The sequence below is a fragment of the Leiobunum rupestre genome, chromosome 5 (genome assembly GCF_980474605.1).
Source record: "Leiobunum rupestre chromosome 5, qqLeiRupe1.1.hap1, whole genome shotgun sequence".
NCBI classification, from domain to species: Eukaryota; Metazoa; Arthropoda; class Arachnida; order Opiliones; family Sclerosomatidae; genus Leiobunum; species Leiobunum rupestre.
Window position 1 is genome coordinate 62,215,842 of NC_143388.1, and position 23,959 is coordinate 62,239,800.

At 33.7% G+C, this 23,959-nt stretch overlaps 1 protein-coding gene across 1 annotated transcript; it reads right to left on the minus strand.

The window, feature by feature from the left end:
* On the minus strand, positions 1–23,959 carry LOC149945543 (DNA (cytosine-5)-methyltransferase 3A-like). Its single transcript, XM_090175543.1, has 18 exons — positions 23,941–23,959; positions 22,659–22,749; positions 22,295–22,465; positions 19,647–19,730; positions 19,463–19,568; positions 12,344–12,427; positions 12,227–12,271; positions 11,655–11,791; positions 8,695–8,762; positions 7,776–7,830; positions 6,818–7,025; positions 6,131–6,276; positions 2,723–2,813; positions 1,581–1,738; positions 1,409–1,494; positions 970–1,051; positions 405–523; positions 1–331 (listed from the first exon to the last, which is right to left on the minus strand). Exons 2-18 carry the CDS (start codon positions 22,743–22,745, stop codon positions 166–168), a joined length of 1,893 nt encoding a protein of 630 aa, XP_090031669.1. The 5' UTR covers positions 22,746–22,749; positions 23,941–23,959; the 3' UTR covers positions 1–165.

Consider the following 23,959-nt stretch of genomic DNA (forward strand, 5'->3'; position numbering starts at 1 on the left):
TAAATGACTTTAAAATCATCTGCAAATATGACTAAACAATGATGTATGTACCCATATTATATAAGATTAAAAATTCTTCTGTAGAAAATACATCCAAGGAGAATGAGGAATGTATAAGAAAGGACATTTCATTCGTCTCTCAGATGTATGCCATGTAGAGTATGATTAATATAATTTCTCAGAACCATTTGGGAGCAGCTTGTAGAACATTTTTAGAGGTTCTACAATGAACTTTGCCACTTGGACACTCCAAGCTTTACCAATGAGTTTTTGTCGGTTAGTAACGGACAGATTGAAACTATCTGTATAATGTGGCGGAAAACCAAATATTCTAAAAACACATGTAAAGAGAATAAATTTTAAAGCCTTGAAGATTAATCTTCATAATTTTTATATAACCTTACTTCTCTAATTCCGTGATTGAAATGGAAACGCCACATCCATCCATAGAAACTGGGTAACCACCAGGAATATTTTGTTTTAAAGAATTACTTTTTGTTGTAATGGTCCTTAATGTTTTTACCTAAAAAATTCGGTTTAATATGCTAAAAATGAGAAAATTGGCTTATCAAGATAGACAGAGCCTAAGGGTCCCCATCTGTAAGCTATAAAATTTTTGGTATTGAAACTTTTGCAAGTACAATATAGTATTGACACTTTGCAACTGATTTTTCTAGTAAGTGTAGTGTAGCAAATGGTAGTTGCTAACTAAAATAGGCCTATCAAAGTCTACGTCCCCAATTTAGGGTAACTTTCATGGTGAAAAATTCGTAAACACATTGGCAAGTCGCGCCCCATGGAATGCAAACGCCATTCAACAATGCAATGAAGCCTCATCATAATGTTGATGGCTCCATTGACCTTGAGGTTCATCTCTGATACATTTATAACGCCTATGGCATAATAGGTAGAGATTTAAATTAAATAGAATCATACACGAAAGTACAGAATAACCAAAAAAATCCTTACATTGGCTTTCCTATTAAGGCCTCCTTTTATCAAGTAATCATCAAGGTTGAATTTGGCTTCCAAAACATGGTCAGGGAGTTTCCTTAAATTAGAAAAATTAAATTTCAATTTTTCCATGTAAAATCTACTTCAAAGCACATACTTTTCATCCATGCACTTAAGAAAATTTAATAATCAATGCAAACGGAAAAAAATTTGTTCCATATCTAGAAGCAAAGCTAGTCTTAAACACTTTTACTAAACAAATGCCAAGAAGAATAGTAGAAACGTAGTAGCCAAATACAATTGAGACAGATGCACATTTGGTATGCATTCACCTTTTCCTCAACACACAAATACACACCAAAAGTTGGAATATTTTTACTGCAAGACAAAGGAATTCTTAGAATACCCCATCTCCCTTTGCTAGTTAAAGTTTAATGATTGTATCACTACTTACACGTGTAAGCGTGGAATATTTCCCCAGAAAAACCGAGGTCTAATCTGTGGTGAAAAGAATTTAGCGTCGATTAAAGCAGGTTCTGACTAAATAAAAAAAAGTTTAATTAAAAACATCTTATAGAATAAAGGCAAACGGAAAATTATTTTTAAATGTACAAAAATGTCCGTACTTCAAAAAATCTACAAATTATATCCTTGAATTCTTTTGGCATTGAAGCAACATTTTCGTAAAACCAAAACAAAGGTGTCTGCTTTTCTCTGTTAAGTTCTTCAACAGTTTTTAGAATTCTAAAGAAATGAAAAAATAATATGCCAGTTCCACTTGTATCTGAAAATGTAAAAGTACAAGATATAAAATTTTCATACCAGGCAGTGGCCTAATGAGGTTGTTTGACGCCCAGGGCCAAACTCCTAAATTTGCAACCCCCCCCCCACCTACGCTGGCCCCAATTTCCACCATAAAATTCCTTGTTTTTAAACAAAACCTAATCATTATCAATAACAAAGTAAATATTAATATATTACAATTTAATTGATATATTAAAAAATTTCCAGTTTCCAATATCCGCTTTAATACTTTATCCGCCTTTTTGGCGCTCCCCTGACCGTCGGCGCCCAGGGCGTATGCCCCCCCCCTCACTACGCCTCTGATACCAGGTACGTCTAATTAAACCTTGTCAAATGGTCAAGTTCTAAATAATTAAAGATATCATGAAAATAATTACTAAATAACTTCCAAGTAAACAGCAGTGTTAATTAAATTTTAATTATCAACTAAAATTTGCATTTATTAATATCAAAACCCTACTAAAGTTTAAATCCGCCAGAAATATCATGCCTCATTCTTTTTGTTTTTTTATTTGGTAGAGAAGGAGCTACGGCAGGGTAAAAGTTAAAGTAATTTATATTAGATGAAAGCAAGAAATTAATTTAAATAATCAATTAGGGAAAGCCACGATGTGCTAAAGCTATAATTATAGATAACTATATACATTTATTAAATCTTGGTATAATTATAATACTAAAAATAATAATAATCTCTTATAATCAGTACTGCAACAGGTCAGAGGCTGGATTCAAAGGGAAAAAGGGAGACTTATAAACCAATGGTTATGGTAACCTTTCTCCTACCCTAAATATTGCTTTTCAACTATCTGTAAATATTTAACAAAAGTAATTGGAGGAAAACCCCTTCCAAATGGGTACACCCAGCCTCTTTTTAAAAGGCCACAGAATCATTTGAAAAATCTAGTCTTTGTCCTCTAATCTAGTGATTCTGTGGCGGGCCTTTAACAAAATGATATAAACCTACCATAAAGTCCTTTTCGTAGAGGATTTGCTTTAGAAATATCATTGCACGGTGATCCACCAATAAGCAAATCAACTGGACCAAGATTCTTTAGCTGCATTAAATTATGAAAATTATCAATGACTAGTTCTGACAAAATTAGTGATTTGTATTAAACAAACACCAAATACACTAAGGGTAAAATGAAAAAATTTTGTAATATATTTTACACTAATCTTTCATGATAATGTAACTAAAAATAGGAATTCAATGGTAGAGTAAACACAAATTTAACTTCATTTAGATCAAGGACGGGCAGCCCGTAGCCAGGAGGGGGTGGGGGGGGCAGTACGGGCGGCGCCCGTTCTGGGATATTTTTCCCCAACCTGGCGTTCCTCAAACTAAATCTATAAAGACGGAACTGAATACTACTCGCCCCTCCTAAATTATGGTTTGCCCGGTCTACATCTATAGCCTGGCTACGGCCCTGACGGGCAGTTCATTTCGATGATGACCCAAACTCAAAATCTGGATCAATCAAACAGGGTTTAAAAAAACCCGGGTTTTTTTAAAATACCCGGCTCAGTGGGTTTTTCAGGTATTTATGGGTTTTATTGGGTTTTTTATTTTAAAAATATTAAATATATTATGTTTATTAAATTATTATTGTTTAAATATATTTTGTTTATTAAATATTTTTTGTTTATTAAATATTTTTTGTTTATTAAATATATTATTTCTTGAAAATATATTATATTTTCAAGAAACAATTTAATTTTACATGTGAAAAGGCAATGAAACTTGCCAAAGTCTATAGATATTTCCGCGCTGAACCAAAACACTGGTAATAGGCTAATAGTCTAATAGAGTAGTAGCACTATCTGTAGCTTTAGCCATGGTCGCCATTTTGATTGCAAATTTTTTATCTATAGGAAAGAGCATGGGTGACGTACTAGGACGTCACAGTGCCAATACTCTATAAAGATTTAGATATGAGGTTGTTTAGATAATAAAAGTAATAATAATCTTACTCTTAGTAAGTAGTCTTTTTAAGTTCTTAACAAGTTGTAAGAATATTTTTAAATTTCTAAAATAATAAACACCTAAAAAGTTTCCACTAGGGTTTTTTAAAATTCAAAACTTTGAATGTGGGTTTTTTAAGTAGGTTTTTTTAAGTGGGTAATACCCAAAAAAAACCATGGGTTTATTTGGGCTGGGTTTTTTTTAATTCGAACCCTGCAACCAAATGTGCCCTAAGATTAAATAGTATTCTTTTATTAATAATTTGTAAGTTTAAAAGTTTATTGCCAAGTTTTTTTACATTTCTTAAAAATAAAATAATTTTTTTGTAATTTTCTATGTTTTCAAATGGTTAGGCAACTAAAATAGGATGAAGTGAACTACAGCGGCCTCATTGAATTTTATATTAATTTTGGTTGCGCCTGATAGACCTTGTCACGTTGTAAGGGACTAATTTAACTTAGGCAATAATTTCACAAAATTATTAGTAATAAAAAAAAACCCTTTTTAATATCTCTCACAAAATTCCTGGTCTGAGTGTTGTCCGATCAAGGTGGTCTTCTGTTAGGCACTTTTAAATTATCAGCACTACCCTAGATTCGTGAAAACGTTCACCTCAGCCTCCTTCTAACAACAACCCTTCAACGGGCTGAATCTTTATATTAATAACAGTACTCTACAGCGCCACCCGCGGCCGTTGGTGGTATGATTTGGCCGTGGGCCAAGTCTGGCCTTACAACGTAGATGCCGAGGGTATTTTTTATTTTGACCGCAAATGATTTTTTAATGTAATTTTAAAAAATTCATTTTTGGCCATTTTCACGTATTTCGTTGTACTTATTTCCATCGTGTGTTCGCCAACACCACAGTTTCGGTGTCCTAATAATTTCCACGGGATATTCCCGTACTTTATAAAATCAATTACAGTTTTTATTCATTTTCTAGGTGTTTTGTGTCTTTGGGCCACAAAGTGATATTCCCGTACTTTATAAAATCTGTAACCGGCTTCAATCCCTGGTTAACTTACAGCCAAATAGAACAATAACTTTGGGCCCCAGTTCGGGTGCCAAAATGTAACCGGCTTCAATCCCTATTACAAATATTTAATTGGATTTACGATGCCTTCGGTTTACATTTAATTACTTAAGTCGGGCTCGAAGATATTAGACTAGGCTTAAACGTAAGTAACGAGGACTCAGGGTTACAATATCGAAAATAATATTTAATGGAAAAGTCAACTTACAATATAATCAAGTCCGTCAATTTTAAGATTGGAGAACATAGCTCCTTGAAACGTAAATTAATTTGACTAACTCGTAACTTATTTCAATTGTCTCGTCTCGTCTCTTCTCTGAACTGAAAATTACTATAAGAGCACCACTCTAACAATACCAACTACTACCGCGTGTATTGTCCTCTTTTATATTAATTTGACGCGCCGTCTTGTGACGTCATAACGTTTAAAAAAAGTGAGCGAGCATGTAGCGGGAGGGGCGACATCTGGCAGAGGTCGGCCGAACCGTTACAAATCAATTACAGGTTATGTTAATTTGCTTTTTTTAGTATGGGGTTGGGGAGGCGCTGCGCGCCCCCAGCGCTTGAGCGAAGTGAGCGCGGCGCCGTTAGGCGCCAATACGGGGAATCTCAAAGTGCGTCAGGCGCCAATACAGGGAATTTCATAACGTCTTTTACGTGTTTTGGAAGCAAACCTGTTCTCATTTTTGTTACTACTTAAGTTGATAGATTTCACTAATTACGATGCCACTAGGTACGAGTACAGAAGGCCCACCGTCAATGCTCGGAATGGGGCTGGGGCGCGTCAAAAAGTGGTCTCGACGGATACACGATGGAACAATTTTTTAGAAAAAACGTTACTAAACCCCTAAAATGACTACTTTTTTAAAATTAAGTTAATTAAAAAAAATTTGCGGCCCAAAAAAAATAACTTCGTAATCTACGCGTCAAGCGCGACATTCTCCGCCAAAAAAACAAATGGTAATACCCTAAAATTACGACTTTTTAAAATCAAGTTAATTAAAAAAATTCACATTAATTTGCGACCCAAAAAAATTAGTAATCTACGCGTCAAATGCTACATTCTCTACCAAAAAAAGCAAATTACATGAGGCCGCTGTAGTTCAATTTTGCAGAAAAATACTACATAGGCTACCATAATTACACAGCAGGTCATCAATAATGTATAATTTTGAATTCACTTAAGGTCAAATACCCAACAAGCAACATATTTCCTGAAGGCATGTAATCGAGTATCCTAAATTTACATCCTATTAAAGTTTTTTTTAAATTATTCCTATAAATAATTTATCTTTAAAAAATTGTATATTAAGATTCATAAAGGAAAATTTTGGTGAAGGCAACTCTTTTCACGAATTGCTAGGGTAAAATAACTACCTTTTCTTCAGTTAAGTCCTTGACATCTCCCAAATACGTAATTTTGTCTGATAGATTAATCTTTGACACATTAATAGAATCTTTATCTATTTCACTAGCGTAATAGCAGTGGACATCAAAACCAAGGCTATCCAACACAATTCTTCCTAAAAAACGAAATAAATTTTTCAGTAATATAAATCAAAGAAAAGCCTTTTAAAAACAGAAGATGATTGGTACACCATTCAAGTTATAAAAGTAAAGAGCCACTGTTGGTCAGATGAGTATTAAAAGAGGAAACACAAGTCAGGAAGCTACATTCCATTAAAGATAAGTTTTGTTCCCTCCACAGGCCCGGACTCGCCCGTGCGACTATCCGGCGATCGCTGGTCAGATCGGGGCCAACTCAAATTGGGGGCCAAATAGGAAAAACTTGACATTAATGGGAAATGGGGCTAACACGACTGCATAGCCGGTGGGGCCAACTACTAGCCAGTCCGGCCCTGTCCCTCCAAAATTGTTCTTTTTTACTTTTGACATAGTAAAAAATTGTTTGCCTATAAGATCCATGGACAATTCTGGATTACTAGTTCCAGTGACCAAGAATGCTGCTTACCTCCTTAAAGCCATTTCCAATTCAACTTATTTTTATTTTAGATATCACAAAAAGTAAAGTACAAAATAAAAATTCGAAACATTGAAAATTACCAGTGCCAATTCCATCAAAGAGCGAGAGGACTGTGATAGCCTTTCTTTCTGTTGGAAAAAATGCGGAATCCAACTCTGTGGTTTTTTCTGGTTTAAACATCTCATGGACGTTTTTTGACATTTCCTCTTTTTTGACTTTTATCAGACCAAAGATATCTGCGTCATATTCACTACAGAGATAACAATTCCATGGTGTTGAATTTATGACCTGTAAGAAAATAAGAAGTCATTATGCTAAAGAACACTTCTTAAATATATTTTTTAAAGGGCTTCAAAATTCTTTAATGTAAAATATGGAGAACATTAATTCAGATATTGAATTATTTTTAAAAACAATTTCGAGGTTACCAAGATTTAATCTTTTTTCAAATAACATCCAATACAGGAATATAGTGGAAAGTATGACAAAAAAGTGGCTAAGGGAAAAATAGGGATTATAGCAGTTACTATGGCAAAAAAATTAATTACAATTAATTTTTTTAATTTCCCACAATAAGCGTGGGAAATGGACGGGAATGGAAAAATGTCTAGCAAATTCTAGATTCGTAGGGGAGGTCGACATTTTTACAAACCTTTTAAAAAAGGCATTTTTTTTAATTTTTAAACAAATAGTATACTAGCCACTATTGGCATTAATATCCAATATAGGAATATTGATATATAGTAAACATATTTACACAATTAAACAATAATTAAAAAGATACTACTTTTAGACTATTTTAGAATTTGAACAACTTTTGACTTGATACAGTAATTATATCAATATAACCTTTCAAGTGTAAAAATTGATTCATAAGAAATTGTTATTTCCAAGTATAATACTTAAGCATAATGTTAAATTAATGTAGATAATCTTGTTCTTAAAAAATTCAGAACCGAAAAGAGTCTTAAAACTACTAGATACTTGCTAAGACAAAAAGGTTTGGAAAGAAAGTCTAAATAGAATTCAAATACTTACATTATCCAGGGCCTCTTTAGAAACTAACATTTCTATACACTCATGACAATAGCACCTGTCAGTAAATAAATGAAAGTTAAAATTTTAAATGTCAATAACTGGCAATAGTTCATAGATTTTTTTTGTCAGAGCATGAATTTACCTTAAATTAGGTAAAAAGGGTTGGAAAAAATTTAAAAGATGCTGTAGACAACTTTGATCAGGCTGGGCCCTGCTGCCAGCATACCAGTGTGGCATGGTTCATACAGAACTTAATCATATCATAAACATTGATGAGGTGGCAGTGGCGTAACCAGAAAATCGTCAAGGGTGGGTCGAAGTACGTGAATGTTAAGAGGCGGGTCGAGAAGGGGGTGGAAATTTAGCACAGTCAAAGGTAGGCCCAAGGGGGGTCTGGACCCGGAAACCCCCCCTTGTCTACGCCACTGTGAGGTGCCTAGAAACATGTTGCGAAACCACATCCTTGACTTAACAACTAACAAAGATTAAAATTGACTGGTAGAGGTGACTGTATGAGTGATCAAAATATGACTGGGCCATAATGTAATTTTATGTAAATTGCTAACCTCCTTAGTAATTATAATAATAAAAATTGAATCTATTTACTGGTTCCCAGAATATATTTATATTTATATTTAGGGAGAATGACTATGTTGAGACGGCCCACTAGCATCAAGATCAATTTCTAACTTGAAACAAATGGAGGGAATGGAAAAATGTAACCAGTATGCGCTTCTATTGCATTGGAAGATTTAAGTTTATTGAGATACTGGGCTGATTTAATTTTATAGGGGGAAAGGAGCTTACTCTTCAAGAGTGAGGTGGATTGAAAGCAATGCTGGAATTGTCTAAACAGTAATTCTCCCTAAATATAAATAAATACATTCTTGCTGGTACAAATACAAGAAAATGAACATACCTATTACATTCCAAATTATCGCAATACACAAACTTTCCATATCCTAAAGCACAAAGAATGCAATTTGTCTGCGGAAAACCAAAATAGATACTTTAAAAGAAAATTATTTTTGCTGAGGTTTTTGTCTGTGATATCTTTTATTTAAACAATATTTTTAAGTGATAACAAGTCTTAATCATATCTCTCAATTAATATTAGAAAATGAGCACTACAACTAGGTCAATGCCAGTATTCTGGTGTTTAAAGCTCAATGTGGCAGATAGAAATAAATGTAAAACATTTTACATAATCATCTTAATGTTGTGCCTGCCAATCCACAGGCTTTACAGCCTAATTTAAGATTAAAAAATAATAATAATAGATTTTATTGCATCACGTACCTTACAAGTACAGAATACAGGGAAGAAAGCATAAAATTTAGCATTTAGTATTAAATTTTCGTACAGTAGATGAAATGTAGTTACTAGAGTCAATAATTGACTATGGTCGTTATAAGTTGTTTTATAGTTTCAGTTTTTAATCTAGATGCTCCTATAAATATAAGGTTCTTAGGGAGAGCATTCTATAACTGGGCGTCACTGTTTTTTACACTTTTAGATATCTAGATAAAAATTGTCTTTTGCGACTCTGGTGGAGAGCTTGTGTGGAATCTTGGGGACCATCCCATACCAAAAAATAAGTTTTAGTTTGTATTTAGTTGGTATACACATTTTAGTTTGTATTAAGTTGGTTTTAAGTTGTCAGCATTTTTCAATAAACTAGTTAAAGGGGTAATAAGTGGATATTAAGTTGGCAGTATGGTTTTAGTTGGTAATAAGTTGTTTTTATGTATGGTTTTAGTTGGTATTTGTCCCAAATACAAACTTAAAACCAAGTTCCTAGACCACTTAATTTTTGGTAAGGGCAGTCTTGAATGTATTAAGGAACAAATTGATGAGTATAATATTTATAATAATATGTGACTTATTTTAGTTACCGACTGCCAAACATGCCTCTCTCAATAATAATAATAATAATAATAAAAGCTTTATTTTGTATATTCCCATCAGTATACTGTTTTACGTTAGAGTCCATTAATTAAAATTAAATTACATATTCATTTCCAAAAAATGTTTTTTCAACCTATTTTTAAAAATCTTAAAAGAGTTCTCCATTTAGAAGGTTCTGTTTAAGGAATTATAGAGACTAATTCCATATACTCTGAAACTTTTATTACTGTATTTGTTAATCTTATTTTGGACATTAGTCTCTCCGGCTCTTGTATTATAGACAGAGTTTGGGACATACGTTGTTTTGAAAATACCTAATATATACTTTGGGTAGTTTTGGTGGCATATTAGTGTATGGTATTTTGCTCTTTGGGAAAGGGTCATCCAGCATAAATCTGTGCAGGCTTCTGTGGTTGACAAATTTAATGATTTCTGGAGTTGTTGTGTAGTACTTGTAATTTCTTGAGTTGGTTGTGGACCCAGTATTATTGTAGAATACATCTGCATAGTAAAAAATGGGCTGGACTCTAGCAGGCAGAGATTGTGTAAGTTAAGGTTATTTAAAAATGGTTTAAACAGTCATAATTTCTGTTTGACTTTGTTAAACGTATCGTCAATATGTGTTGTCCAGTTGAGTTGCTCGTCAAAATATAATCCAAGGTATTTAAATGTAGGCACTCTTTATTCCCACTCTTTCGAGTTTTTTAAGGGTAAGGGTTAGGGTTTCAGTGTATTTAAATTTTCCTGGTGAGAATATCATAAACGCTGATTTATTAGTGTTAAGGGTTAGTCCTTTTAGGAGTAGTATGTCATTCAATGCAATAATATCATTCTCTAAGTTCATTTTTGCGGTGAAGAGGCATGCATTGGAATTCACCAGTGCATTATTGTCAGCATATTCTGCTAAGGAAAAGGACTTTAAGGCTGTATGGTTTTCACTAGTATAAATATTAAATAGCAGAGCCCAAGTACACTTCCTTGAGGTACCCCTGAGATTACTGTGGAGAATTGGGAACAGGTACCATGAATTCACTACTACAGTTTTTGTTATATTTGTTATATATGAATTGAACCATTCCAGCGTTACATTGTCTATACTAATTTCAGATTTATTATCTAATTAATTATAATGATTATGCCTGGTTAATTTAAAAAATACTATAAGGTTTTAAAATTTCCAAAAGTTTCATGAATTTGGGCTATTTAACTGGTAAGTAAAAACGTTTTTTTTATTACTTTTCAATCAACTTTATTTGAGTTCATATTCAGGCATCTAAGATTTATGTTCATTGCCAAGAAGGAATCGATGCAACTGGGAACAAACAAACAAAATTTCAGTATGTTGGTGTGATCTACTTATTTATGACGCCCAACGTAATAAAATGGTAATGCAAATAGAAATTCAAAAATCTCTTTCAATTTTAAATATTAGTACATTTGTATTAAATTATTTCAGTATAAAAATGTTTGATTTAAAATTATCTGGTAATATATGTTAATTATGTGTTAACTATATATTACTTACATACTACACATTGAATATAACTAAATTTAATTGTTATTCTTATTATGTTTAATTGAAAAACCAAATTTAATACTATTATAAAATTATAGAAATACACAAATATAGTGTTATATTCTATCCTAACTATTACTAGTTAACTAACAATTAGTTCTAACAGTATTCTGTAAAGTCACACAAGAAACTGATTTATTCTTTTTACATACCCGTCTATCTATCTACTACATAATAAAACTGATGTAAACACAATTGCTAATTATGTATAGTCGGTACTAATGTTGATACATATTAGTTATATTACTGACCCACAAATCTACAACATTTTCCTTAACTATTCTACGCCTACAAAATTCTAAAAAGAATGCATCATGTTTGTTTGATCACAATTACTTCAATCCGTTTCTGTCATTAAGCAATATTCAGCTACTTCAAAAAAAAACCAAACTTACGTAATACCCATCCTGATCTGACACTGAGAAAATAGATTCTTTTAGATAGTTCATACATTCTTCACAAAGGCCTCCTTCTATAACTGGGTGTTGCATTTTTATTGGTTTATTCATTTTCACACAAGCCACACAAATGTCTATAAAAGGATTGATCAGTGATATATTGAATATTAACCATAATAGTTTTCAAATCGACTTAAAGCCATGGTACATACATAAAATCAGGAGGATATATATATGTACACACTTGGAATGTGTAAGGATCCAGCGGCACTGTGCTTCAGTATTTCTGCGACCATTTCTATGGGAATTATCATGGCCACCATAGTATTCCTTAAACATTCCCAGTGTAGTGTATACACATATATATAGTTTCTTTATAAATTCAAAAATTGGATTTTAAAAATGTAACAAAAAGTTAATCAGGAAAACAGTAATTTTTTATCATATACTATGTTAACTCTTTTTCTAGCTTAATTTTTTTGTAAAATCTCAATAAAAAAATTATTTTGAAAAAACAAGACAGAGGGACTTTTGGGACACCATGTTTGCAGTATCGAAAGTTAAAATACTTTCAATAGCCACTTCTCCATTTCGAACCTGATCCAATGCACTCTCTGTAAAAAGAATTGAACACTTCAGTATTTAACTATTCATACACGTTCAGTAATGCAAAAGTGTATATATACCTCCAATGTCATCCGTATTAACTGTTGGCTCTATGGATGAGAGATTTTGAATTTTTTGTTTCAATGCAAATGAAATCTCAGGTCCTAAAATAGACGTGAAGAGAAGCACATTGTGAAAAACTAAATGAAAAGAGACTTAAAACGGTTTTAAAATTCACAATTTATTTATTTAAAAAATCCAACGTTTCGGAGGAACTGTTCCTCCTTCTTCAGGGATTTTTACAAGTCTGACAGTATAATGGTAAAAATTTGGGACGAAAAAATATTTTTGAGATTTATTCGCAACCAAAAGTTTCAGTAGTACCACCAAGCGAAATTTTTCTAAACTAAAATCGAGGGGAAACAAACAGGGGGTGCAATAGAGAAGAACGTCCACAGCTGACACTTCAACGCTGTTTTTTTTGCGTTCGAGAAGGATTTTTTGTTAGAACGAAGTAGGCTTAGCAAAATGTAACTTATTACCTGGAATTTTTTAGGTTTTTGGTAGTTATTCAAGTGTTAAAAGAAATTTAAACTTTAAAATTAGTTACGCGTTATATCAGTAAGGTATGGAGGAATCTACAGAAGAAGTGGAGGAGAGTGTTGAAGGAGAATCATCAGGTGTGTGCTAACTTCATATTTATATTAGCGAAATATGCAAATTAGAAGTTTAGATCTAATACCTGATTTTTGTATTTAGGTTTTGTACAAATTACGCTGACTCTACCACAAATAATTCAGTACATTGACAACCGAGTAAACTGTCTACAGGAGGGTGAAAAGAAACTTAAAAGCAAACACAATATCGTGCAGTGTAACGGGTGTTTCCAAGAATTTAGAGAACGGCCATCAAATAGAAGCTTTGGTTCTTCAAACAAGTGGTATATTAAAGGAACCTCATCATGTTACGTTAGAAATTAATGCAAAAGAGTTTGCTGTACATTGTACCTGCCCTGCTGGAAGTAGCGGGTTCTGTAAGCATTGCATAGCAGTTTTACTATTAGTTAATCAAACTGAATACATTGAAAAAGAAAAATAACTTGTACCGGCTTAAAACAAAAGTGGGGGAAAGTGCAAAAAACAGCTGCTTCAGAAATGCATAAGGGTATGCCAATAACGGATTTGTATTGCGTAAAGAAACCCAAATTTGAAAAGGTAAACTTTAGTGAAGAGGAGAAAAAACAGTTTTTAATGAAATTTCTAAATTCCACCCAATATGAAACTGCATTGCACAAGCATGTTTTCCCCAAGCCTAATACAACTAGTCAATCAAAACCTGCTCCTCTTCAAATTCGAAGTCAACCGCAGAGTAGCGAAAACCGTAATGATAGCTTTATTAAGGAGTATCTAACCCGTATGATTAAATGTGAAATAATTGGCAATACTTTAAATGAAAATTTGGCTCAATTTTTAAATGAACTTCCCAAAAACTTAAATGATTTTTATCAAACTCGTATCTGTGTCTCGTTAGAAGAAGCTACTCAAATTTCTATTTCAACTAAACAACAGTGTAACAGCCTATGGAAAGAAGAGCGTCTCAAAAGAATTACAGCTAGTAAATGTTACAAACTTTACACCTACCAGAAAGATAACACAGAAAAATTAAAAAAAATTAATAAATTCAAAGTTCAAAGGTAATGCAGACACTAAATGTGGGGTTGAAAATGAGCTTAATGCGATAAATTCTTATGAGAAAAAGTTTAATCAGAAGGTAACGAAGATAGGATTAGTAATTCACCCAGAGCATCCGTATCTTGCGTGTTCTCCTGATGGAGTAGTTTCAGACCATTTAATTGAAGTTAAATGCCCGGTAATTGGTGCTTCCAAGACAATTAATGAAATGACAGGTGATATTAAATTCATAAAGAAAACTGAGGATTCTAAAACCAAAACATAAATATTACGGACAAATTAAATTAAATCTGGCTATCTTAGGCTTAAAAAAATGTAATTTATTTATTTATTCTAAGAAGAGTGATGAATGTTTGGTTGTCAATGTTCCTAGAGATGATAAATTTCTAAGTTCCTTATTACCGAAATTACAGGAAGTTTATTTTAATTATTATTTGAAAATTTACATGAAGTTACCCTTATGAAAAAAATAATTGGAATCCAATTGGAAACCAATTGGCAAAATTAATAATCTATTGGTTCCAATAGGTGAATTATTGGTAAAATATTTCCAATAGGCGTCCAATAGGAAACGAATTGAATTCCAATTGGCCAACTCTATTGGGATTATATTGGTATTTATTCCAATACAACTACAATTGGATTCCAATTGGTAGTTCCAATCGGAGAAGCATTGGAATATTTACCAATATAATCCCAATAGGCAACAAATTGGATTATAATCGGACAATTTTATTTGTACTTTATCGGTAACAATCCCAACACACCTCCAATTGGATTCCAATTGGTAGTTCCAATCGGAGAAGCATTGGAATATTTACCAACATAACCCAACAGGAAACAAATTGAATTCCAATTGAACAATTCTATTGCGACTTTATCGGTAAATATCCCAATAAAAGTCCAATTGGTAGTTCCAATTGGAGAAATTTTGGAATAATTACCAATATAATCCCAATAGGTTCTGCTAAAATGTGTTTGATGTTATTAAAATAATATTGAGGTTATTTGATTCATTAATAATTTTACTTGGAATGATATTGGATTTGTAACTGGAATAAGAAAAACCCATATATTTAAATCAAAATGATTCACTTTTAATAAATATTAATCATTTACCATGAAAAATTATCGGACATGCATAATAAATTCCAATAAATTCTTTCCATTCACATAATTCCAGATGATTCTATTTCATTTGGAAAAGTAGAAATAAACCTTTTCGTAGTATGTACCGAAATACATTCTGTTTACACTAGATAATTTAAACGCATACATATCTTTTTTCTTAATTGCTATTTTCATATTACGATTTAAAACACATTCTTTGGTTTTGTAACACTAAATTATTACCCATTTATTTTCTTTACCTTCTACGGGCATATCATTCATAACTACAAAAAATTGGATTTCTCCGTAGTACTGCTGACCATTTTGAATGATTTGTGCTATGCAATTGTTTTGCTTTACAGCTCTTCGGTAATAAGTACCGTGAAATATTTGACCATTGACAATGCACCTATTATATATTTGATGATATGAACCGAATTCCTATTGGAAATTTATTGGAAACTTTTCCAATATAAATCCAAAATTTTGTTAATATATTGGGTTGATATCACAATTCCCGCTGGATATTTATTGAAATAATTTCCAATACAAATCCAATTCGCGCAACAGTCCTAGTGTAGGTTTATTGGTAAACTCTCCAACATAAATTCAATGGGTAATCATTTGGTTTGGTGTCGCAATTCCCATTGAACATGTGCTTTGGCCTCGTGGTTCGACCCATACAAAACCTACATACCCTGTATTAAAACAAATAAATATTTGAATTGCGTATAAATTTATATTTTTGAGTTATTGGAGTATTATAAACTGAATTTTAAACGCTTATCGGACCCCTTACCAAAAAATAAGTGGTCTAAGAACTATTTAAGTTGGTTTTAAGTTTGTATTTGAGACAAATACCAAATAAATACCAACTAAAAACCTACTTAAAAACAACTTAAAATGTTACTTAATAAAGACCACTTAAAGCCAACTTAAAACTTACTTAAAATGTTACTTAATAAAGACCACTACAAACCAACTAAATACCAACTTAAAGAAAAAGGCGTTTTCCCACCAACTTATATTACCAACTTAACTAGTTTACTGAAATATGCTGACCACTTAAAACCAACTTAATATCAACTTAAATGTGAATACCAACTAAATACCAACTAAAAACCAACTTATTTTTGGTAAGGTACTATAAAATGCTGATTAAACATCAATAGAAATAATGGCAACCGTCAATAAATGAACTAACTACATAATATAAAATTTAGTAAAAAGTTAAAAGCTAAATGAATTGATACAATATCGACAACGGAACACAAAATCTATTAAAAAGACATTGGTAAATCATTCCAATAGAAAACCAATAGGAATTTCACTACCAAAACAGTCAAAAATTGGTAATAATTTGGAATCTAATTAACCTGCACAGAATAATTTTAAAATAGATGTTTGTATTAGCCAAAATCGTGTTGTGGTGTTAGTTACATAACACATGCAGGAAACAGTATACTTAAGAATTCAAAAACCAATGTGTTGTATTGCTTTCCTTGGATTTCCCAACGTTCAATAAGTAAATTGGTTTAAATATAAATATTGTAGGCAAATAAATTTTCTCCATTTTGTGGTAGCTATTTTGATGACTCTGGCTTTAGAGTTTTAAGTACAAAATCTCTTTTCGTAAGAACTTAGCTTATATTAATAAATAAATATTCGTGCCTTTTAGGGAAATCTAAGCAAAATGTTAATAGAAATGATTTACCTCACAATTGGATTCCAATTGGGAAATATAAAATACATTTCCTATAGGAATCCAATTGGAAAGTGGTTTTTATAGGAATCTAATTGGGAAGTGGGTCCCATAGGAATCCAATTGGAAAGTGGTTCTTATAGGAATCCAATTGGGATGTGGGTGCTATAGGAATACAATTGGAATATAATTGTTGATTCCTATAGGAGTCCAATTGGGAAGTGGTTCCTCTAGGAATCAAATTGGAATATAATTGTTGGTTCCTATTGGAATCCAATTGGGATGTAATTGTTGGTACCTTTCGGAATCCAATTGGAATTCTTATTCTGAATTGTCCCAAAACATAATTGGTTTTTTATTGGAAAATTTGTCAATTGGATTCCAATAGTTTTTTCCGTAAGGGTAAAGAATGTTTAGAATTTATTTTCTAGCAAATTTAAAGGTAATTTTTTAAATTTGTTTCTACTGTATTAATTTTTATTTAAAAATAATAATTTAAGTTTTGTTTGAAAATAATAATTTAGGTTTTGTTTAAAAATAATAATTTAGGTTTTGTTTAAAAATAATAATTTAGGTTTTGTTTAAAAATAATAATTTTTAATTTATTTCATATTTAATTTTAATATATGAATGTATATCTATATATATATATATATATCTATTTCAAAGAAGTGTTAGTTGTATTTTGTTTGAATTAAAACTTGTCATCAGCCAAAATCGGAGTCGATAAATTGACGACAGCCGCAGCTACTGTAAACATTTGGTCTACGTATGGTAACAATTCGCAAGGTATTTTAGTTTGGAAGCAGTTTAAATTCTTCAATCGTTCGATACCTCTTTCTACATGAACCCTCACGCAAGCAATGCTGGAGGACTTCAGGGACTGCTCTCGAGTAAATTGCTTCTGTTTCTTATATAAAAAGGGGGGCCTGATTAATTTCAGAGCTTTCTCATCGCACAGGTCATCGATTGCGAAACCTTTGTCCACCATTACCGCATCTACGTAACTAATGCACCTGTCCAGTACTCCACTTTCATTAGTCAATTGCTTGTCCGACGATTTTCCTCCATAGGCCTTACTTACAAACGTGATAACTCCTGATGGAGCGACACCAATTAAAACTTTGAATGTATGGCAACCTTTGTAATGGGAGTAGATTTTTACGCGACATTGTAAACAATGAAGTCTCTCAATCGGAACTTCTGAACAGTCCAAAACGATGCGCGTATCTTCGTAGGACTTGAAACATTTGGGCATTGACGTTACTATCGCGTCTTTATCCAGCCATTTGACAGCTCCTTCGTGGACAGAAGTAAGCTGAGTGAGGGTGATTTTAAAATAGTTGGACGCCGCCAAGGGCTGACTTATTCTGAAAAGGGCAGCGATGGCAGAGTGCGAAATTCCCAGTTTTAGTTTCATAAAGGTTAGTAATACTCGGTCAGAAACACTCATAGCCATTCGGCTCTGAAATTTACCGTCAAGTACTTCAACTATGGAATGGAAAAATTCAATCGATTGAAGACCAGTCAGAGAAGACACTGAAGATTTGTTTAATATTCCATTTGAACTTGAGACTCTGCATAAATGTTCTTCTAAGGTGTTGACATTAACACTTTTATCTGCAGTTTCTATCAGATCTTCGCATCCAACACATTTACTCAACTCTAAAATATCTTTTTCCGGAGCGGAACGAACGACATCGAGTTCAGTATCATTATTTCGATTTTTTGAACTGTCGCTAGGTAAATTATCTACTTTTGCAACATTTCCGATCGATTGCCTTTTTTCGTATAGAATATTTCTCGCTTTAGATGATTCATTTTTCAGCTTGTCGTGTTTTCTTACTGGTAAATTCTTGGAGGGTAACGCCATAGGTTTTAAACGTGGGGGGCAATTCGACCTATTATTAATTGATTAATATCTAACAATGTATTACGTTCAACTTTATATTATTAATTACCTGAATTTTCACAATATGGAATGGTTTTGTAATCATTTGGTTTGAAATGGGCCGAACAAACAACCATAGTTCTCGAGGGTTTCCTAGCCATTTTTAATTTTATTTCCCAGGCTTTGGCAAGTTTCGGAATTTTAGGGAATAAGTGAAATCTTACGCCTTCCATTACCGCGTTGTTTTTACAACCAGGTACCGAACAATATTTAACCATTTTTCAATATTTATAAACTGTAGATCTCATAATTAAATAAACAACCGATTTAGCTGTTAAAATCTAAAATAACAGGGCGAAAACGCGTTTTTCCGAATTCAAAAATAACACATCTTTTTACGGAGCGCTCAGTTTGTTTCCCCCACATTTTCAAATTGTGACGCGGCGCGCGCGCCACCTATTGAAACTTTTGGATGCGAATACATATAGTGGCTACTGTTCTATAGCCGCGAGTGTTTTTTAAATAAATAAATTGTGAATTTTAAAACCGTTTTAAGTCTCTTTTCACCTAAAATAGACAATAACTTTGATTAAATATGAGGTAAATGAAGTACCAAATTTATTAAAGAGTTGATAAAAGAAATTGAGAAGCAGCACATGTTTAGAAAATTACAGCGTTATTATAAAATTTAAGAAGAGGCAGATTCAGCGAGCTCACGAAACACTAAATAGATGATTGAAGCTCCAAAGCTTTGCACTTGAATATGTAAGTATTTAAATTAAAACTAAATATGGATAAAGTTTACCTAAGGAAGACAATGTGACATTTTCCTTTTCAACATAAAAATTAACTTCCGCTAATGGAAAAAGTTGACTTTCATCAACAGTGATATTAGCTCTTTGGCACATTTCCTAAGGGAAAAACCGAACATAAACCATTGTACTGTGTGACAACTTATAGTAGATTTATATGATATCAATAAGCTTTACCTGTAATGCTTCCTTAACAGCCAGAGTTCTTCTTTTGAAGCGACTCGTGTTGTATTTTGAAAAGTTTTCTTTAAACTCACAAACCTAGTGTGAAAAAATAAATGAAGTAGATAGTAAAGAAAGTAGCTAAATGCTATTTGATTTTATAATTGCATGGTAAATATGTTGCTGTTTCATTCAGATTTTAATTGCCTTTGTTACCATTTCAACAGATAAGTTACGATTTAAACATGATTATATAACAACATTAATTTAGTGTAAAGGATGAATGAGGCTGTCAGCTCTATCACCTCTAGTGATCCCAATCAACCCTTATTATTATTATAACCCTTACCATAGTATTAGTGTACGTACAGGTATAAAATAAAGTCGGAGGTATACATAATAATTGGCCACATTTTGGCAGGCGCATGTGTTAAATACCACTCATTCTCTTAGGGTCATTCTATTTCTAAGATAGGAGGGACCCTTCCGTAAACTGCAACCTTGAACCTCTTTGTGGTGGATGGGAGTAACAGGTGGCTAATCAAAGCTCTACTTCTTCATTAAGCTAAGGTGTGAGGTATCGTGCTGAGGGCTGAGTGGTACTGGAGAAGCGAAAGTACAGTATCGTTAACAAAACCCTCGGGGTACCAGGCGACACCCCCTTGTATTCTAGCCTTCCGCCCGGACAGAGGATTAAGGTGCGTTGACTTTACTTTCCTCCTTACTCGTGGGATCTTTCCAAGCCATACGGAGTGGTCTAATCACAAACCTTCGGAGCCAGAGGAGAAATCGTCTGGTTCACCGTTGTGTCAAAGACAACTCGAACTCAGGTTTAGGAATGTATTGTTTTGTTAGCAATCTTGGCTTATAAGCGAGCCTTGGTGTTTATGCTAGCGTGTTTCAGGCCCAAATTGCCACTATCTGCTTCTGTGTTGACTTTTGTCTTAAAAGGAAGCTTCATGGCAAGGTTATCCAAATTTTATCGTATAGTCAAGCAGCCCTAAACGCCCTCTATCAGTTTAAGATTTCTTCTTAACTGGTTTATAGTTGTTTGAATCTCCTGTCGGAGCTAGGCACCAACAATGAAGTTCAGCTCCACTGGGTTCCTGGCCATCGGGGGTTCTATGGTAATGAGAAGGCTGATGTCTTGGCCAAGAAGGGGCAGAGGCTAGGTTCTTTGGTCCTGAACTTGCCTATCCTATACCCTCTAGCTTAGTGTGCGGTCTTATCTCTCATTCTATGACTGACCGTCAACTCAAGTTTTGGCTTGAGATGGATGGCCAAAGAGTTGCTCTCGCTCTTCAAGTCCAATATCAGGTTGGTCGTTGGCCTACTAACAGGCCACTGCTTACTTAAGAGACATTTTTACTTGATTGGAATGTCAGGTTGAATAGGTTCAAGCATCTTGGTATGCATCAGTTGGAAACCTCTGATTTCTATAACATGCCGGCCAAGCAAATTCTCCGTTTTGTGTTGGACATTGGACTTTTGAAGTCATAAGGTCTGGGGCTGCACAATGGACCACTGGTTGACATGCAAGAATGGGCACACCTCTCGCCCTAGGGAGGGGGCCTTATTTTTTTTGTGAGGTCAGAGGTCTACAGTCGACTTGACTGAGTAAATATTTATTCGTTACTACTTTAGGTCCTTAGTCGGATTGAACATAATAATCATCCCATCCAAAGTCCAAAAATGTATCCCTGAACATTAACCACATCCCTGACTTGATTTTAGATCGTTGGATACGGGGACAAGGGCAAATGTCGGTTATTTTCGGGGAAAGTTTCGGGTACGGGGTCCCCATACAAAAACTAAATAGTATGGACTATTACAGAGCAGACATGTGCTCAGCGCCAGCCCTAGGGCGGTGTGAATGGTGCAACCGCACCAGGTGCCATTATAGATGGGGGTGCCGAAACGGGATCGGGACGACGGGACCAATAACTTTTGACGGCAAGACCGAAACGCCTGACCACCAGATCTCGCACCACCAGAAGAACTTGCTGGGGCCGCTACTGCATGTGCTTAGGGGATGAAATATTCGCTCTACCTTATGCAGAGAATCACTACTTCATAACAGTAAATGAACCACGTAGTCAAAGATCCATGCAATTTTCAAAAGAGTTCATTAGAATACACGTGGCTGAAGAATAATTCTTTTTCACACGACACCTTTTATCAAATTCTCATGAAGATAAAAATTTTCCTGAAGAACTCTTCTCAAGTGAAGAATCATTTCTTAGCTTGTTGACATGGCCCCAGAGGTTGATAACTTTATTTTTATGCCAAATGGAGAATGGGCAATTAGAGTGTCAAAAAATTTATAAATAAAGTCCAGCCTCTATGAAAGCCACATGGTAACTAAAGCAATATATATACTTTCGGTATTCATAGGTGTATATGAAAATGATCACTAGCCTTGATTCTACAGAGGGATATCATCTTTGGTGTCAGCTATTCACTGATTTACAAGCACGTTTTTTTAGCATATATGAAAAGTATTTCAAATTAAACTCGGTAGAATCCAATAGTAATTAAAAGTTTGCCACGCCTTTCTTCACACAGAAAAAAGGTAAACATACATAATATTTTCATACTTAAAAATTTTAAAGTAAGATGAAACAAAAAGGACACGAAAAAAGCCATATTAAATTTTACTTTACCCTAGAAACTTCAGAAATGCGATTTTCTCCAAACCAAACTACCCATGAGTATCCCACTCGGGCATCTTCCCTTTTCAAATCATCTCCATTGATTGCAATTGCGGGCCACCAAGGATGACCATCTAGTTTTGCCCAAATAATATCTCCATACAAAACAGAGCTGTGTTTTTCCTAAAATCAAAGTGAAAAATGCTATGCACATGAAAGATATCGAACAAATATTTAGAGTTTTAGTTCTAGTGTAGGAATAATGGTTGCAAAGTAACTTCGTTTTAATCAGTGGCATAGTGATAGGATTTCCTAAATTTTTACCCCTTTTTTTCCCAAATTCTTAAAGTAACAAATACTAAAATAATAATCTTACTTTTAAAGGACTTTGTTTTTTATTTACTATAGCGACTGGACCTGATCTACAGGTTTTCTCTTCAGAAAACTTCCTTTTTAGGGCCATTACACTAAAATTAAAAATATAATATACCATCAAGAATGTATTTATTTATACCTAGGGAGAATGTCTATGTTGAGACGGTTTTTAGCCTTTCTCTCAATCCACCTGTTGGTCCCCCCAGTACGCTCCTCCGCTTAAAATAAAATGAATAGTCCCGGTATTTCATTGCCTGCTTGAAATTTACGTCACCTAAAACGATGGTAATCAAACGTCAGTGACGTTTTGTCTTTCCCCCCGCGTGAGACGGGGGAAAGGCGTTCAACGTGCCCGGCTATTGTCGCAACATAATTATTCTTCCTAAATATAAATAAATACATTCTTGATACCATGACACACAAAAACTTTGTAACTGTGTAGTTTGTTAGTTAGTCCTATTTCACACGTAGTCAAAGTGTGTAGTTTAAAATTATACAGATAAACATAGGATTCATCAGTATAAAATATTTATATTCGTTTATCACGATTTAAATTTAATTTGATCCCGTCGCGTGTTCCACCAGAACTTAAAATCTCGAGTGTTTCAGGAAATAGATACGGAGTGCTTATGCATTCGCAAAATGTTTAAAAATGAGGCAAAAATAACCACACATGGTACTCAATTTGGGGTGGCGGAGTGGTTAGCACTTTCGCCTCGCAGCAAGAGGAGCCGGGTTCGATCCCAGCTTGTGGCACTGGGTGAAAACTCGGAACAACTCCTTCTGCGTAGAGTTTGCAAGCTCTCTCCCCACTGGTTTAAGGGGTTTCCCCCGAGATCTTCGGTTTCCCCTTCCATAAAAACTTGTTGAGGTTAACTGTAATAGTTAGTGTAGGGAGCTGTTGGCTCGAACGCGTGGCATGCAGGGCTTGTCACCACCCTCCTACGCATTGTAACCCGGCCACCTGAATTAATGGCTTCAAAAGTCGCTTGATGACTTAGGCCTAAAGGTGGTGCCTTGGGTATTAGCCTAGCTGATTATTATTATTAAATACTAGAAAAATTGGGAAACAGTCGCTAAGTTGCGCCTTCGTTAATATGGATATTATGTTGAACGGAATAGAACTTTCACATCTTTCGAAAGTGCTTTCATTTAATCATTTCAAAACAATTCTAGTTCTCGTGTACCCTACGTTACCTTAAAATTTTAATAACAAGGACATAGTTATAATAATTCAAAACATTTTATAACACAGTTATTTTAAGAAAAAGGACAGTTATTACCAAATATAAACCGTAATTA